This window comes from Colius striatus, chromosome 1 (genome assembly GCF_028858725.1).
Source record: "Colius striatus isolate bColStr4 chromosome 1, bColStr4.1.hap1, whole genome shotgun sequence".
Taxonomy (NCBI): Eukaryota; Metazoa; Chordata; class Aves; order Coliiformes; family Coliidae; genus Colius; species Colius striatus.
The window spans coordinates 124,035,106-124,052,811 of record NC_084759.1 but is presented as its reverse complement, the minus strand read 5'-3'; the positions used below and the strand labels follow the sequence as shown (position 1 = coordinate 124,052,811).

Genomic DNA, 17,706 nt, shown 5'->3' with positions numbered 1-17,706 from the left:
GGTAATTCTACCCCAAAAGTAAAGTGAATAGTGGATTTAATGGAACTGGGAAATTATCACAAACATGAGTGAATATGGAATCTTTTACCCCATTTTGAGCCTTATATTTGGCAGGGAAAAAAACGATGACAAAGGATCCAAACAGTTCAATGTGGTAAATCATGGAGGACCTGAGAGCTGAACAGAGTTTTGTTCTTGTTTTTGAGGAGAAGCCTGAGAGTGATTTGATCTCTGTTTCAGAGTACTAGTCCGAGCATGACATCTCTCCTAGGAAACATGTCCATCTACCATGAAGCTAATTGTTAAATTTAGTTTCCAGGTTCTTTGTTTTTGCTACTAATCTGCAATGAACAACTTGGGTGAAGGCTGCAAATTAAGCTGAAATGCACAGAAGTAGGATTTAAAATCTTTATTAGTTAATTTTTGAAGTATCTTAGATGTGTTAGAATACAACAAGAGGAAAAGGTAGTTACCTGAAAACGATTTGCATTTTAAATCAGTTCAGTGGCTAAGATTAACATTTACTTAATTTGTTTAACATCAGTTACTTTTGATCACCACATCTTGCGCCACATTACCGAGTTAAATCACAAGCCTTTACAACCTGCTCGGATGCAGCTCAGAACAGGAAAACAAGCTTTTGTGCTTCTATAGTTCTCAGTCGCCTTCTCAGCTTTGGCTGAACTATTTGCCTGAAGAAAAACCAAGAATTCCCCATAAACTTGCAAAAATAGCTTTATCCAGAAGTTGGTTTGCCTTTCAATAAACCATTGAAATTACTTCAATCGCTCTGCTCACTCCCTTTTCTTAAAACCACTCGCAAAAAGTGTTCAGTGTGCAAAAACATACAAACTGACAAATTGATAAGCTTTAACAATTTACACTTCTATGTGTTTCAAATGTAACTTCAAGAAAAATGACTCAGTGCAAAATGGAAGAATTGATCTTTAACACTATTTGTTCCTTGTGAGACATGTAGAAGAAACTTAAGATACATGGGTGGGTTTTCAGTTCCCACACAGTGCATCCAAACAAAGAGTATCTTTATAGAGGGCAGCTACATAGTTTGCTTACTTATATAATACCAGATTGAATGTATCTTTTTAAATACATATATTTACGAGCACGTTTTAAAAGACGACTGACTATGCTACCACCAGGAATGTTTTAAAAACTAATAATTGCCTGTTGTTAAGTTTGATCTTCATTTTAGATCGGCAGACTAGAACATCCAGTTTTATTTTCTGCTTTTGACATGGGGCAAAGCATTTGACATATGGACTCTGCCAGCAACAGGGAAATTTTGACTATGTGTATTTTTTGTTAGAGAGCCTTCCCACTATTGGTTTAAATTCCAAGAGCAAGAAAAGTTGGACCATGCCCTCTAGACATGTAAGTATTTTAAATGAATTTCAGTTATTTTATAGCTATATTAGGACGAATTTCGTCACTGAAAGGGTTGTCAGGCATTGGAACGGGCTGCCCAGGGAGGTGGTGCAGTCACCGTCACTGGAGGCATTCAAGAGACAGGTGGATGTTGCATGTAGGGAAACGGTCTAGTGGTTGATAGGGTTAGGACAACAAAGGCTGAACTCAAGATCTTAAAGGTCTCTTCCAGCTGAAACAATTCTATGATTCTGTGTTATTAAAGTTTCAACAATTGCAGGCTGATATAGAAAGAAAGTTCACAGTAATATTTTCAAAAAGTTTTTTGACTGGGAGTGAGGAGTAAAAAATTAACTAATTTGTGATGTTTTTCTAATGAAACAACTGATAGATGCTGGTCATCCCTACAGAAAAAAAATATCAAAATGGAGGTATCATCTCAGCAATAGAGAATTGGTCAGATGATCTTATGTAAAAGATGATACACCAAACACAGCAGCATAAGATTTTTCATCTCTGAAAACCCACTCCATTTCAGAAAAGTTATGCTGGGGTTGTATTCAAGCAACCTATTCCTGCGTAGACAACATCTCTTTTACAGCTTCAAAACTGGTACTTACGAGACGGTCTCTGGTATTTCCTCTGGTGTTTTGAAGTGGCCTGCCCACAACAAAAATCTTTTCTCCCAGTCTGTAGGCTTGTGTCCAGGCACCCGCAAAGTAGGCCGACCTAAAAAAATCCCCAACAAAACACCCCACCAAAACCAACAGTCAGAGGAACAATTGCCACACCTGTAGTGAAACCTGTAGTGGGGTTGCATGCCTGGGTTTTGGTAGTAGGGGGCTGCAGGAGTGGCTTCTCTAAACAAGGAGCTGCCAGAAGCTTCCCCTGTATCTGACAGGGCTAATGGCAGTCAGCTCCAAGACGGACACATAGCTGACCCAGGCCTGGCCAATTAATGATTGAGGAAACGCCTCTGTGAATAACATATTAGAGAACGGGAGAAGTTGCTGTGCAGATGCTGAACTGCAGCAGCAGCAGAAGGGAGTTAGAATGCAAGAACATCTTCACAGGCACCAAGGTCAGTGGAGAAGGAGAGGGAGGAGCTGCCCAGGCACAGTAAAAGAGATTCCCATGTGACCTGTGGTGAGGACCATGGTGAGGCCCTGCCCCTGCAGTCCATGGAGATCCACTTGTAGCCCACGGAGGACCCCATGCTGGAGCATGTGGATGCCTGAAGGATGCTGTGACCCTGTGGGAAGCCCATGTTGGAGCAAGTTCTTGGCAGGACCTGAGAAAACCCCAGAGAGAGGAGAACATGCTGGACCAGGTTTGTTGTCAGGACTTGTGACCCCGTGGGGGACCCATGCTGAAGCAGCCTGTTCCTGAAGGACTGTTTTCCCTGTGGATGACCCACATTGAGGCACTCTATGAAGAGCTGCACCCTGTGGGAAGGACCCACACTGGAGCAGTTTGTAAGAGATTGTCTCTGATGGGAGAGACCCCACACTGTAAAAGTGGGATGGGTGAGGAGGCCTTTGCTTGAGAGGAAGCAATGGCAAAGTCCATTTGTGATGAACTGACCGTAACCCCCATTCCCCTTCCCTCTGCGCCGCTGGGGGCAGTGAGGAGGTAGGGACGCAGGAAGAAGAAGGAGCGAGGAAAGTGTCTTAAGACTCGCTTTTTATTTCTCATTTCCCTACTCTGTTTTGATAGATTGTTAATCAACCAAACCATTTATCTCCAAGTTGAGTCTGTTTTGCCTGTGACAGTAATCACTGAGTGATCTCCCTGTCTTTAACTCACAAACCTCTTGTTATATTTCTCCCTCCGCTGGTCCGGTTTAGGAGAGTGAGTGATAGACCAACTTGATGGGCACCTGGCACCCAGACAGGCCTAAACCACCACAAAACCAGTGCAGGGTGAACAATGCAGAAATTTGATTGACAGAGTTGAGTAGGGAACAGGAAGTGTATCAGAGTCAGATTAACAAACATATAAATATGAATTAAATTCAGGTCATGCAAGGAAAGCCAAATCTTGCACAAGATCTCTATGTTTGTAGCTCTAAAACTGCAGAACCTGCTTCAGCATCTAAGCTTCCTAAGGTGCTGTCATATTAGCGTTTACCTATTACATTTAAATTAATTAAATAAATCAAATGGAACTGCTACAGAGAAGTGAATATGCTGCACCATTACACCACAAAATGTTAACTTTTCCAGGCAGTGTATCAACTTTTATCTTATCTGGAGGTATAAACAAACAGATGGATATGGGCAAAGATTGAACCTTTAGTTTTCAGCGTGGTCTTTCGAACTCCATATACGAAACATTCAGAATGCAACAGGCAAAGGTGTCCATAAATAACATAACACTAACATCTAGTAAAGTGCAAAGATAAGCAGATTCGGGTTTTTTTGGTTTTTTTTTTTAAACAATGTGAGGTGTCCTGTCTGGATGTGTGCTGCCTCGCGGATTCACGAATTCTCTAGGAAGTAGGGTGGATACACAGTTTGCTGACAACACTAGGTTACTGAAAAACATAAAGAAGAGGGCCAAGCATTAAGAGCTGCAGGGCTTCAGAATCCTGAGTCGGTGAGATGGCCAGTGAAACCCCATGGACAGAAACAGGAAGTGATTCCAGTTGACATACAAACCACAGACCCCAACCCAGCAATTACTGCTAAGGAGTAAGGCCTCGGGGTTACTTAGAAGTATTTGGCAACATGTTCTGTAACAGAAACAGTGTTACTAGCAATGAGTGGGAATGCAGGCCAACACAAAAGTGTTCTTATGCCACTGTATAAATTTGTGACTCCAGCATTTTGAAAAGCATGTGAAATACCCATCCCTCATCTCAGAAACAGTTGAAACAGAAAGGGCTCAGAGAAGACAGGTAGGGACAACCACAGATGGAGGCCCTTTGGCCTGCAAAAGAAGCTTTCTCCAGCACAGCAGAGGACACCAGATTCATAAGTGACATTGGGAGTGTGGGTTATAATGAACAGGTCCTGCTTTGGAAGGGGTACTGAATAAAGCAACATCAGATTAAGAAAAGCACGCATCAGGTTCAAAAACAAATACAAGACTACTTGTTTTCTCACAGCATGGTTGAGCTGAGGAATTCCTTGTTGAGAGGATGTGGATGCTAAAAATACATCCAGCTTCAAGAGACTGGCTAAATTTATGCAAGAAAAATCCAGTGAGGACTATGAAACACAAAGATGCCACCTCTGGGACAGCAGTCTCGTGGAGACTTCCTTCTATATTCTTCCTTAGATGCTTCCTTCTATATTCTTCCTTAGATGCTTGCTATTGGTCTCTATTCCTATTAGTCTTCACAAAAATGTAAGGGACCTTCTTTACTGCAGACACCACGCTGTTAAAAAGACCTCTGGTCTTGCCCAGTACAGCTACATTATGTTTTTAACCCAAAAGCATGCAAAATGCTTCACAACTGTACACTTCTTCTATCTAGCGTCAGTAGGCCATGAAGGGAGGTGTGAACTGGAGCATCATTAACTGATACATATATAGTGAAAAAATGTTTTGTGGCCTGAGCTTTACCTGAGCAATTCCACCCTTAGACACAAACCTGGCCAACGATTCAGAGTGAGTCTCTCCTGCATGGCATGTTCAGTATTGTGAACAGCTGGAGCTGGCTGAGGTTTAGCTCATAGGACTTTCCTAAACATTGATAGTTTACACTGAGATAGAACAATTGGTTCTATAGTACAGCTGAAGTGCCTCAGTGCAGGCCTGCATGTCAGATAAGACACTAGTGACCTGTTACAAAACAAAAGCTGTGCTATTATAACAAGAAATATTGACCTTTGGCTTTGTTAAATAACTATTTTATTAGCTCAGGTTTTCAGTCTAAAGGCTGGAATTCCCTCTCCCAAAATCAGGGATGTTAGCACCTCTGTCAGCCAAATTCCTGTCCAGATGATTGCAGCTTGAGTATCTAAGCATGGCATGAAACATAGCACAACCATTATCAAAAACTCTTACTTGGCTGAGGTGTACTTTCTTTCTGGGGTTTAATGCAAAGCCTCCTGTTTATCTTCGGAACCACTCCGTTAGTCATCACAACCGAGGGAGTATTTCTTCCCAGCAGTTTAACAGCCCTAGCTGGAAGAGAAAGCAGAAGAAGCAAAGGGGCTAAATCTAACTCTGAATAGTAGAAAGTGAGAATATGAGCATTTCAAGACAAGTGTTTGGGTGCTTTTTAACCACAAGATAAAAAAAAAATTGCTATTAGATAATACAACATTACAGATCTAATATTATGTAATTTATCATAATCTGTAAGTTATGTATGTTAGATTATGTAATTATAATAGTACAAATTTAACATTATGTAAGAAACATCAAATTTAATTGTATCAGGGCCTAAAAAGAAATTAAGGTTTGTTTATAAGCTATGACTGGAGCTTGCCCATATTTAGAGAAACAGGAATGCAAAATTACAGCTGACAAGCAATTTCTAAGACATAATAGACATCACTTCCAAGGAACTTATCCATTCATACGCCTCAGATGCACTTTGTACAGTGCTCCTTCGGGGGCTGCACATCAGCATTCTACCAGTCGGAATCACAGAATGGTAGGGGTTGGAAGGGACCTTTAGAGATTATCCAGTCCAACCCCCCTGCAGAAGCAGGTTCACCTAGATCAGGAACGTGTCTCATCTTGTCACATCTCAAACTGGTCAGATTCAAGAGAAAAAAGAAGCCCAAAAAAAGCTGAATCCTGCCATGCTGAGATACCTAACTTTGTAGTGTATTAGAAAAGGGCAGGGCAGCTTATATACACAAACATAACCTTAAAAAGGAGCTCCTAGTGTGAACGAAAAAATTCAGAGGGGAAAAAAATACCACAACTTTGACAGGAAAAAAACGCACTTTGAAAAATAGAAACGATTTTTTTTTCTTTTTAATGCTGAATGAAAACGTGTCTCCTGTGGGAAGCATTTGCCTGTTATTTCCTAGGCACAGCGTATTTCATACTTACATATTATATATATATATATATATTTACATTTACAGGCGACCCGCCACCCCTGAAACCAAACCCTTTTCAAGGGTCTAGAGAAGGAAAAAAAGACACAAATGCACTCTTTTCCCCTTTTCGTTAACAGCCGGCGGCGTCGATAGCCGCCAACGCTTCACCTGCCCCGCCGCAGCGCCCGCGGCTGGGCCGGGGCCGGCCGGGAGAACCCCGCGCCCCACCGCCCGCCTCCTCCGGGCCGCCTCGGCGCTCACAGCGCTGCTACGCCCGCCGCGCTACAGCCCGTCAGCTCCCACCGGGGCTCAGGCCCGGGACAGTCACTCACCAGCGCGGCACCACATGGCGCAGTTCGCCTCAGCTCAAACCTGCCCGGCGCCCCTCAATGTCACCGCTGTGCCGGCGCCCCGCCCCGGCGGCGGGATTGGCGGGGCGAGGCGAGGCGAAGCGAAGCACGAGGGAACGCGCCGTCCCCGCCGCGCTACCGCCCGGGCCTGGCAGCTGAAACCGCCGAGGCCGCCGCGGAGATGCCCGTGCGGCTGCCGCTCCGCTAGGGGTCGCCTCCCGACGGGGCCCGCCCCGCCCCTCCGCCGCTGCACGTCATCCCGCCTCTCCGCTGGATTGGCCGCCGACGCGGCCCTCGGCCTTTCCAGTATGGCGGCGCCCAGCGGAGCGGCGAGCTGTGAGGACTTCGCCGAGTTCCAGGTACTCGACCTGGGCCGGGCCTGGCCGGGGGGTGCCCGCGGGGTGTGTGTGTGGGGTCGCGCGCTCCCGCCGCCTCCCCGAGTCGGCGCGCTCCCGCCGTCTCCTAGCAACGCCGCGCGCCCCCGTGCGAGCGCGCGCCCCGTGGCGGGTGGCGAGGTCACCCCTCCCCGCAACGGTCGGGATGCCCCGGCCGGGGCCGACCCCAGACCCCGGCTCTCCCCGCATCCCCGGCGGCGGGAGCGCGGTGTCCTCGGGCAGGGAGCGGGGCAGGGGATCACTCTCACGGGGATCCACCACGCTCCCGCGGTGCGGAAGCCTCCGTGCGCGCCTTCACGTCGTTGGATGGAGCATGAAGCACCACGCGTATCCTCGGCGGTGCGGGCAGCGTGCCGGCCGGCGGAGCTGCTGGTAACCGCCCTGTTTCTGAAACCGGCCCCGAAAAGGTGGATTTTTTTTACTCGGAATTTGCTGTTTCGGTGCAGATGGTGCCCAGTTTCCCGCCTGGTAGCGTTAACGGGTGGGGCCAGGCCCGCGGACGGCGGCTCCCTGGGCTGAGGGTAGGGCGATTTCCCGAGGGAACCGGGGCGAGCGGGGCCGACGGGCTGCGGGGGGGTCGGTACTCGGCGCTGACTTGCTCTCACCGCCTCACCGCTGGCCTTTGCTACTGAGGAAACTAGTTGGTTTGCACCACATGCTCCCACATGCAGAGGTTGTTCATTTGGTGTGGGGTTTTGTTTGTGGGTAGTCTGCTTCGTTTTCTAGTAAAAGACTTAATAATGCATGTTTTTTTTTACAGTAGGCTTTTGAGTAGATAGTTGCAAATGTTATTGTTATTTTTTTTATGCAGGAGCTGCTGAGGGTGATGAGGACGATCGATGACAGAATCGTCCATGAATTAAACACTACTATCCCAACAGCTTCCTTTGTGGGGAAAATCGATGCAAGCCAGACATGTAAAGAGCTGTACCAGTCTGTGAGTGTGCACTCCTTCCACTTTCAGCTCTGATCCTGATGCTTTGTTATGTGCACTGGGCAGTAAAGCATCCTCAGTTTCTAAGGTGACCAGTGCCTTGATAGATCCTGCTTCATGTTGCCCGTAACTGGCATGCTCGACTTCTCTACACATCCAAGCCACAGACGTGTAGCAGCTGCTTTAGTTTAAAACCATGCAGGAAACTTCTTTGTTCTGCAATACCCATCCTTCAGGGTCCACTTCAGGCTTCAGTGGGTGGTGTAAGCCCAGTCCACTGCTTTCTTTTAAAAATGAGTAGTGGCACACTTTATGTGCTGCTTTGCCAGAGTCCTGCTCATGTGTATCTTGGACCTTTTCTCAAGTTGGTAGCTGCTACTCAAATCAGTGTTGCTTCCAACATGTACGTTATAGAGTCAAAGGGATTTCCGTAGGTACAGCAATACCTTGGCTTTAGAAAGTCTCTCTCTTGTAACTCGGGTGGTTTTATTCTCTGCTGAGTTGTGACTTTCATTCTCTCTCCACTTAGCTGATGGATGCTCACACCAGCAGAGAGAGAATCATCAAAAACTGCATCGCTCAGACTTCCAGTGTAGTGAAAACTCTCAGAGAAGAGAGGGAAAAAGCCCAGGATGATGTAGCATTATTAAAGCAACTCAGGAAAGAACAGACAAAGGTGAGTGGTGGACCTTTTCAGAGATCACTTAGGGAGGAAGAAGAGGGTATCTTTTGCAAATGGAAAGACCAATGTGATGGAGAGAACCTGAAGTGGTTGCTGACTCAGGCAGTCTTTTCAAGGTTTGTGTTGGCTGGGCTTGTGAGAGCCGTTTCCCCTAGCCCTCAAGACAGAGCTGCTTTTACTCTGCAAGCAGAGCATTTTCTGAGACCCTGTTACGCAAATACCATAACAAAACCTGTGTACTTCCACATGGTGGACTAACACTGTTTAATATACAACTTACCTGGGGCTTTCTCAGTCCGTTCAAAAAGCCTGAAGGTTCATTTTGCCTTTTTAAGGTCTTGTAAAACTAGTATATCTGCAAGTGGCAAGTATGGGTGCCAAGATATAAACACCAGAAGATACTGAAATGTGGCGTTCATGTATGTCTCTTGCACCACACAGTTACACTGCCTTAAAGCTGTGTAGCTTTTCATCATCACCCTGAGAAACGTTGTTCTTACTGGATGTGTTAATTGGAGTTCTCATCTTCCATGAGGAGCTGGCATGTAATCTTCAATTCATCTTAACAAACTTTTTTGTTGTTTAGGATTTCTTGGGCTAATTTTTGAGTACCTTGTGACTATGGGAGAGACAGTTCTGTGTTTGCATAAAGAGTTTTAGTGTGCAAACACCCTCTCAACCTTCTGGCCTCTGGATGGACAATGTGCTTTGCCAGAGGTAAATCTAGATGGAGTATTAGAAGTGGAGAAGGGAACTTTGGTGAAGTTCTTGCCCCCCTTTCAGAGGCTCCCTTGTAGAGGCAAAGATACTCCATGTGTAGCTCTAGAGGTGGAGATTAGCAGGGGGACGTGTGAGCCGTTCAGTGGATTTCCCTTCCAGACCTGCTCCATATAGCTCGTGTCACTTCATGTTTTGTCCCATGCTGTATGCTTGCAGCACATACCAAGTGAGAGCGCTGGCTTATTCATGTTCAGTGGTTTTGTGAGCCTTCCTCTGTTGAGGACTGCCTTAACCAGAGTTTCTGAACCGGTGCCTTTGAGTTTCCAGTGTAGCCGCGAGTTCTTCTGAGAACAACCACACATCCCATTGTGAGACAGATATATATATGTATTCCTATGTTCTGGATGCAGCTTTCCTTGCTGCAAATGCTATAAAACAAAGAGCAGCTTGATACTGTTGCAGTTGTAGTAAAAGAGCTTCCTGAGGGGATGATTTGAGCTTGGGTATATGATTTTTCCCAGGCACTGAGTGTAGTGTTTGTTTGTGTGCTCTTCAGAGAAGTGCTCTGTGGTGAGCTCGTATTTTGAAGAAGCAGGTAGCAGGTGAGGGATTTTATTCCTAAAGCCTCACTTACATGGATGCTTGTTAGCAATTCCCTTAGTTTGGAAAACTAGAATGGTAGCTTAGTATTTTCTACAAGTCTTGTCTGCAGAGCCAATTCTTTAGCTACCGAACCCCAAATTTGGTCACTGAAACCAGTAGGAAGATCACAATGATAATGTTTTGTAATTGGAGATGATTTCAATGGTTAAAAGGAAGCCAAGGTTTGGAAGCATCTCATTATCTCAAATTTACACTTGGACTTTATGAGATGTAGCCCCTCTGCTTTACTTTTCTTTTTCTTTTTTTAAATATTTGAGAGTTGTGGTGCTTTTCCAACTTAAATAAGCTATCTTGGCAGAACACATCCTACATTTAAGGTTGTACATTTCAAATGTATATTCACTTGGGTGGTTGCAATACAGATCTGTTTTTTCTTGTTTATTTGCATTTCTCTCATCTTGCTAATGGTACAAATGGAAAGACTTTGTCCAAAACTATTGTTCCTGGATCATTGAATAAGAAAACTTGGAGTAGTGTCAGTCTAGCAGCCAATTCTTTTAATCCACATTGTTTGATTGTTATATTGATTGATTTGTTAGCATCTTAGTTTACTTGAATGAAGTGTTACAGAATATCTAAACAAATAAATTCTGGAACTCCAAACCATGCAGCATGAGGATTATTAGCTTTATCAAGCAAATGGACTAAGGCTTGTGAATATATCAGAGTATGTTTTAAAAACAATATCAAGCCCTCCATTACAGGAGGGCTGTTCTTTGACCATATATTGTTCAGGTCTGCAACTCTTAAAGAAAATGCTGTAACAGTAGATTTGCTTAGGCTCGGTGTCAAAGGCAATTAATGTGACAATCCAGATGATTGTGAACCTATTCACATCCTTCAGCAGAAAAGTCCTTTTTTTGAACTGCTAAAAGATTTTCTGAGTGGTTATTTTATAGAGCCTGATCCTGGTCATCTAGCACTCTGTGGATGCTGGAGTGTTATTTCAAACAGTTTAAGTCTTATTGAATAGGTAAAAGTCTGACCAACAACTGTAGTAGCTGCTTGTGTCTGGACATCTCACTTGGAAGTGATTTTGATGGGATTGCTGTCTTGGCTTGCACCTGTTCACCATCTCTGTAATTGGAACCATCTAAATAAAATGGATAAACTCTGATCCTTTGTCATATTAAGGTCTCCAACAAAAATACATCCTAAATGTTGTCAAAGATGACAGATGGGTCTTAGATCTACTATTGCTTCAAGGCCTTGTGGCAGGGTCAATTATAGCTGGTCACCTGAAGACAACGGTCATACCCATCCCTTGGAGTTTCCAGTAGATGTGAAATAAAGAGATTCTTTCATTTCTCGTGGGCTGAGTGGGTGCTCAAGAACTGCATATTGTGTTAGTTTTTGTTAGAGCTTTTGCATCTGTGTAGACCTGATTTGTCCTGGTGTGATCACATAACATGTTCAAGTAGCATGAACATACATCATCTGTTCTGGCAGACCTTTTTGTGGTCAGTAGGGTAGACCTAGGCAAAGGAAGTGGGGAGGATCTCTTCATGGTCTTAGTTCTAAATCCAGAGTATGAGATCTGTGTTCAGTCCTAGCTGTGCTGCCAGCATCCTATATGACTCTTATGCCATATAGGGATGTGTGGAGGAATGACAACTGAGGGCTTCAGAGCTACCCCCAGCACTGGCACTCCCTATGCTCAGTGCTCGAATGTACTTATTTTTGTCTGTGAAGTCATTCATGTTAATCAGTTAATTGCTGGCAAATCTTGATGGGCAATATTTAGGAACAGGACATTAGTAATCAGTGGCTGCTTATGCCAGGCTTGCATTGCAAGTCTGCTCTCACTTTGCACTTACAGACATTGGTTTGCCTTGAGTATTGGCTGAATGGAAGAACCAGGCTTTCGCGATAATTATGCCTCCAGCCTTTCAGTTTGCACTGTTGGAGTGAACTTACACCTGGTGCTGGGGTTATGATCAGAAAATTGCACTGGTAGGAAGGCTGCAAGGAGCCTTGTTTGACAATAATCTCTTTATCTGTTGTTTTCTGCAGTTGAAATTGATGCAGTCGGAGCTGAATGTTGAAGAAGTGGTGAACGACAGAAGCTGGAAGGTACTCGGTCATTTAAAATAGCGATAATGTCCTGTCCCCAGAGACAGTCTTGCACTGGAGGTGTGGGACTGGTGCCTTCTGAGCAGGTTAATTAGAAATGGGTGAGAGTAGTGCTGGGGGAAATGTTTCAGGCTGGTAACTTTCCCATTTCTGGATGTAGAGATCAAAGCTTTCCAGTTGCATTGCAAAGGAGATAAAAGCATCAGATTTAAAGGGGAGGAAGAACCATGAAATACTTCCTGTGTAGATTCCTTTCTCCACCTTGCCCAGTGTCTGAGGGCTCTGTAGACTTTCTCATGGTTGCCCTTCTGAAAAGTTTTACTGGGCCCCTAACAACATCAAAAAGATGAGTCTTTCAATTTTGGCTGTGTTTGGTACTAATCACACTTCTGATCAGAGGCCAGAGGAGGCGTGAGGACAGTAGAAATTGAACCTTTTTCTGATGGAGCTTCTGCAGGCTGGGACTGATACTCCCTAGTGCAAAGGGCAGGCTTGCCATTGCTCTCCTGTGTCAACAGAGGGGATCACCTTCTGGATTGGTGGCCACAAATGTTCTCTTGTTGTAAAGTGATCTTAACACTGAGCTTAAATTCTGAGGTGCTGTTCTGTCACTGCAGCGTTTCACATCTAGCATCCTTTTCTGATTTGTTCTACATGTTGTGAGTTTTCAACACTATATAAAGAACTTCTTTCTTAAGTACAAAAAGGATTTTTTTCAAATAGCTAGTACTATCTGCAGCTCCCTTCTTAATCTTTACTTCAGGGCTTTGCTCCCTGGGATTGCGTCAGTGTAAAGGCAATACAGCTTGAAGTCTCATGTATTCTTAGAGGTCTAGGCACCACAATACAGCTCAATGCAGGCTGATTAGATGAGTGTTTACATGGTTTTCCATGTATGCTTTGCCATCAGTACTACTTCTATACTGTATGGAAGAGCTAATCATGCCCTTAAGCTTAACTTTAAAATGGCTCAGCTATGACCAAGCAACACCACAGACTTAACAACATGCTGTGTTTCACCAGTGGCACATATTTTATGGCCACTCTGCTATAGGGGACAATCCTCATTCCCATCTTCAGTGTGAAGCCCAGATTTGTATGAAACTTAGCACTCATGCCAGTGCTTTCTTGTAACTGCAGTAAGCTTTGCTAGTGACAGAAACGTCTATTTTTTCCTGAAGATAGATTATAAACAGTGCGGGGATATTTTAACCTGCTAATATTTAGAGTAGGGCTTGAAGAGAAAAGTATTTCTGGGTTTTATCTCCATCTGTGCTATTGTCTCTGAATATAGGCATAAATATCTCATTTTGCTACCTGTAAAAATATGTCACTGAAGGAATTGCAACCAGTCATAGTTGTGGGCTGGATGCAGTTTGTTGTATGGAAGCGGTTATTGGCTTGCAGATGAGGACCTCCACTGATTTTTACTGTTGCTGACTTTTAGTTGGAAAGTACACTTATGTACTTACATTAGCCCAAACCAACTGGAAAGTGACTGGAAAAATCTGAATAGGAAACATTTACTTTCAAACACTTACTCTGGGTTGCTGTATACTGACATACAGAAGAATGGTGTTTTATAAGAATCCGTATAGAAATCCATAGAAATTGAATTTTGTTTGGCTGATAGCATACAAGGAATTAACTTCCAAAAGAAGACACTTGCATTAATCTCTGTACAGCACTTCCATGCTGAAATTTATCACAGAATCATAGAATGGTAGGGGTTGGAAGGGACCTCTAGAGATCACTCAGTCCAACTCCCTGCTAAAGCAGGTTCACCTAGACCAGTTCACACAGGAACATGCCCAAATGGGTTTGAAAACCTCCAGAGAAGGAGACTCCACATCCTTCCTGGGCAGCTTGTGCCGAGGCTCTCTCAACTGAACAGCAAAGTTTCTCCTCATGTTCAGGTGGAATTTCCTGTTTTCCAGCTTGTGGCCGTTACCCCTTGTCTTGTCACTAGGCACTACAAAAAAAAGAATCTCCCAGTCTTCTTGACACCCATCCTTTAGATATTTATAAGCATTGATAAAGTCCCTTCTCAGTCTTCTCTTCTCTAGACCAGCCCCAGGTCCTGCAGCCTTTCTTCATAAGAAGGATGATTCAGTCCCCGATCATCTTGGTGGCCCTGTGCTGGACTCTCTAGAAGTTCTCTGTCCCTCTTGAGCTGAGGAGCCCAGAACTGGACACAGTACTCCAGATGAGGCCTCATCAGGGCAGAGTAGAGGAGGACTATAACCTCTCTTGGCCTGCTGGCCACACTCTTCTTGATACATCCCAGGATGCCATTGGCCTTCTTGGCCATGAAGGCACATTGCTGGCTCATGTTTAATTTGCTGTCCACCAGGACTCCCAGGTCTCTCTCTGCAGAGCTGCTCTTCAGCAGTTCAATCCTCAGCCTGTACTGGTGCATGGGGTTGTTCCTGCCCAGGTGCAGGACCCTGTACTTGCCCTTGTTGAACCTCGTGAGGTTGCTCTCTGCCCAACTCTCCAGACTGTTCATCACCTTGCTGGATGGCAGCTTAGCCTTCTGGTGTGTCAGACAGTCCCTGTTGGAGTGTTTTGTGTCAATATGTAAAAGACAGCAAAATCAAACTTCTGCATGGTAACATGAATATCAGTTAAGTGTAACTCAATGTTTTGCCAAATGATGGAGGGGCAGAAAGGACACCAATGAGGAGATTAATTTAACTTTAGTGTCTAATTCTAAATGTTACAGAGAAAAACAGAATAAAGAAAAATATCATAAAACATTAAGTTACAACAATAAACTTACAACACTCTTATCCCTAAATGGCAAAAGTATAAGCAAGGAACTGCACCTAATCATTACTACAGGGGAATAGAGATAGTGATTAAGAAAGATACATCACCATTTGCCCTATTGATACGTTACCATCATCCAGACCCACAGTTGCTGGGGTGCCTCACATGCTGCAAGGGTTTGGAGAGCCTTTCCTGGCAACTGGGAAATGCTGTGTGGCATATCCACTCACATGTGAGGCCTCCAAAATCGCTGCAAGAGGGTCCAGCTTTTTATATTATTGAATAAACAATACGTGACTTAATTGGTGGAAAATCTGGTGTTATCCTCTGTTGAGATCCCACCTGAAACGTGGCCAAGGCTTCAGGAGGAACCAAAGGAATTTCCTTATCTTCTGAGGTTTTTCCTTTCATGTAACTTTCAGTTAAGGCTGACCATCTGCTTTCCCAGCCTTGAACACCAGCCCCCTACACACAGAGGAATAGAGATATTAAAAAAAAACCCCATGAATACATTCTCATAGATGTTTTAGCTACCTCTTTCACTAACCTGAAGGACTTTATTCTCATCAACAATTACATTTTGTCTAAGCTACCTCTTTCGCTAATACTCAAGCATATTTCATTAATGCAACTATTGTCAGTAAAGAAACTTGTCTGTAAAGATGTATCAAGTATAGTTATGCAGGGTCCATCTGGAGGCCAACTGTTATCTGAGGCCTTGATGTGTCACTCACTGAGTAGCACACGGGGATCTGTGGATCAGTGATCCTAAATGTAGGAGGCAGTGTTAAATAAGACTGCAGTATTGATCTTCCTTTCATAAGCTACAGAGTTACTGTTAAAGATGCTTTAAAAGTTTGCATGATAGCAGGCTGGTGTGTTGTTTGATGCAAGAGACCCTTGCAGTATTGTAGAGTATATTTCCAGTTCCCTTGAAGACATGCATGCCCTTAAAATGTCTTTGACAGACAATGGATTAAAATGGTGTCATTTACTTAGTATTAAAATGCTTCTGAATGGGAATCCTGTGTTGGTTTTTCATTTCTATAGTTTCCTTCTCTCACTTATCTGATCTCAGGCCCTTACATCCTCTTAACTCTTCCAGAGGTGTCAGTTGCATGTGATAATGTAATGGGACAGGCTAGCTGTGAGCGTGGGAAGCAAGCTGTCACAACTTTTGTTTTCTGCAGCATGAAGCAGTTTGTAACACGTGTCTGTTTCCTAAAGCAAATTAGATTTGAAAATTAAGTTGAAAACTACTCAAAAAAAATATTAACAGTCAATACTAAATCTAATGCATTAAATCTAATGCTCTGAATTTCACTTTTGCTGAAGTTGCCATGGGTTGTGAGCTCTGAATTAAGGAGATCAGCTGTAGAAGTACAAGATTGTAGGAGGTTACAGTATAAAATAATGTATTTATATAAAGCTATGCATAATTTACTGAAAATTAGGACGTGGCTCACTTTGCACGTGAAGCCAAGAGTTCACTAAACTTGATATCCTGATGATCACAGGCATTTGGATCTGAAAGGTCCCTGGACAGCTTGCCAAAACATGCTCTTGCAGTTCTGGTGGAGGAACTAATACCGGGCAGTGCCTCGGCTTGATGCTAGGTGGTGCTCTTGTTGCTTTTCCTGTGCTGGATGGAGTTTGGAGCCAAACGGGTCAATGAACGAATGGCTTGTAAAGTGCAAGGGTAACTTTGGTGTGAGTCTACGTGTTGTGCTTTTGACTCAGACTGCCTTAATTTACATAGTCACGTTTCTTGGCTGTCCTTGGGGTAAGCAGTCTGCTTGAGGAGGCCTGCAGTTTGAGCTAAATGAACAACATCTTCAGTTTCTTGTTCTGTGTGCTAAATGTTTACCCAGAGGAGGTGCCAGAGGCAAGAGTGGTGTGCCCTTTGCCTAGGAGTACTGGCAGCAGCAGCAACTGTGGCCAGATAACTGAGTGTGAGCGTGGTTTCCAAGAGCCGTTGCACTTCTTGGCTGTCATGACAACGTAAAATGGCTTTGCTCAGGAAAGAGAAGAATACAGTGTCCACCCTTGAATCCCAGAGTGAACTTACAGAACACAGCCAGTCAGGAACCTGCCATTGATGATTTCTCTCTCTCTTTAAAAAAAAAACCACCAAAAAAGGCATCAGCATTTTTGATCACACAGACTACCAGGATTATGAACCTGCCTTATCTGAGGGAGAACACTTTTAGTGCTGTGCAGTCCCTGAGCATCAGGCTGCAAACTTTGGATTCACTAAAGCCAGGAGAGGAGGGAAATGGAGACAGATGCCTTGGTAAGTACCATTTGTTGGTACAGTAGGGCTGGGAAGCTTGAGATGGGTGCTGAGTAGACAGGTAGTTGCCCAAAATAGCTCTGAAGTTCTGTTCCTCTCCTGGATGAGGGCTGATTTGCTTTTGCTCTTTTGTTTTGATGTCTCAGGTATTTAATGAGCGTTGCCGAATTCACTACAAGCCTCCGAAGAGTCAATGATGTGGGGTATTTTCCATCACGGTGGTCCATAACCATGAGAGCCAAACTGGAAAGAGACCTTGGGTGAGCTGTATTGGGACCCTCCAGAACCAGTAGAACCCAGTCTTGTTTTGTTTTGGACCTACTTAGCTGAAATCTCAAGGTTGAATTGATTCTCCTGTAATTAAGAGAAAACAACTCATCTTTTGTACAAAATATGTGAACAAATGAATTTTATAGTATTAAAATAATTTTC

General features: G+C 44.0%; 2 protein-coding genes across 7 annotated transcripts in view; one reads left to right on the top strand and one right to left on the bottom strand.

Moving 5' to 3' along the window:
• Positions 1–6,939, bottom strand: part of FAM162A (family with sequence similarity 162 member A) — a 10,868-nt gene extending 3,929 nt beyond the window's left edge. The window contains exons 1-3 of the mRNA XM_062005729.1: positions 6,725–6,939; positions 5,401–5,520; positions 2,007–2,115 (exon numbers count right to left, since the gene is read on the bottom strand). Of these exons, the coding sequence (XP_061861713.1) occupies positions 2,007–2,115; positions 5,401–5,520; positions 6,725–6,740 (245 nt within the window). The 5' untranslated portion in view covers positions 6,741–6,939. The remainder of the gene's footprint in view (positions 1–2,006; positions 2,116–5,400; positions 5,521–6,724) is intronic.
• MIX23 (mitochondrial matrix import factor 23) lies at positions 6,879–17,706 on the top strand. Of its 6 annotated transcripts, none has more exons than XM_062005685.1 (6): positions 6,881–7,101; positions 7,949–8,074; positions 8,601–8,747; positions 12,150–12,209; positions 17,121–17,274; positions 17,421–17,706. In XM_062005685.1, the coding sequence occupies exons 1-6, from the start codon at positions 7,051–7,053 to the stop codon at positions 17,426–17,428; spliced, it is 546 nt and encodes a 181-aa protein (XP_061861669.1). In that variant the 5' UTR covers positions 6,881–7,050; the 3' UTR covers positions 17,429–17,706. The 6 variants fall into 6 exon arrangements, 5 of the variants coding, with proteins under 5 accessions (XP_061861658.1, XP_061861669.1, XP_061861689.1 ...); XR_009819517.1 differs by lacking the exons at positions 17,121–17,274; positions 17,421–17,706 and adding exons at positions 16,499–16,680; positions 16,853–17,109 and having other exon boundaries at positions 6,883–7,101; XM_062005674.1 differs by having other exon boundaries at positions 6,879–7,101; positions 17,121–17,457.

Excerpts from the sequence above, each read along its gene's own strand:
- MIX23 (XM_062005674.1), top strand. The coding sequence starts at position 7,051 with ATGGCGGCGCCCAGCGGAGCGGCGAGCTGTGAGGACTTCGCCGAGTTC. Across the intron at positions 8,748-12,149 it reads TCAGGAAAGAACAGACAAAG|TTGAAATTGATGCAGTCGGA; the intron begins GTGAGTGGTGGA and ends TGTTTTCTGCAG. Across the intron at positions 12,210-17,120 it reads TGAACGACAGAAGCTGGAAG|GCATCAGCATTTTTGATCAC; the intron begins GTACTCGGTCAT and ends CCACCAAAAAAG.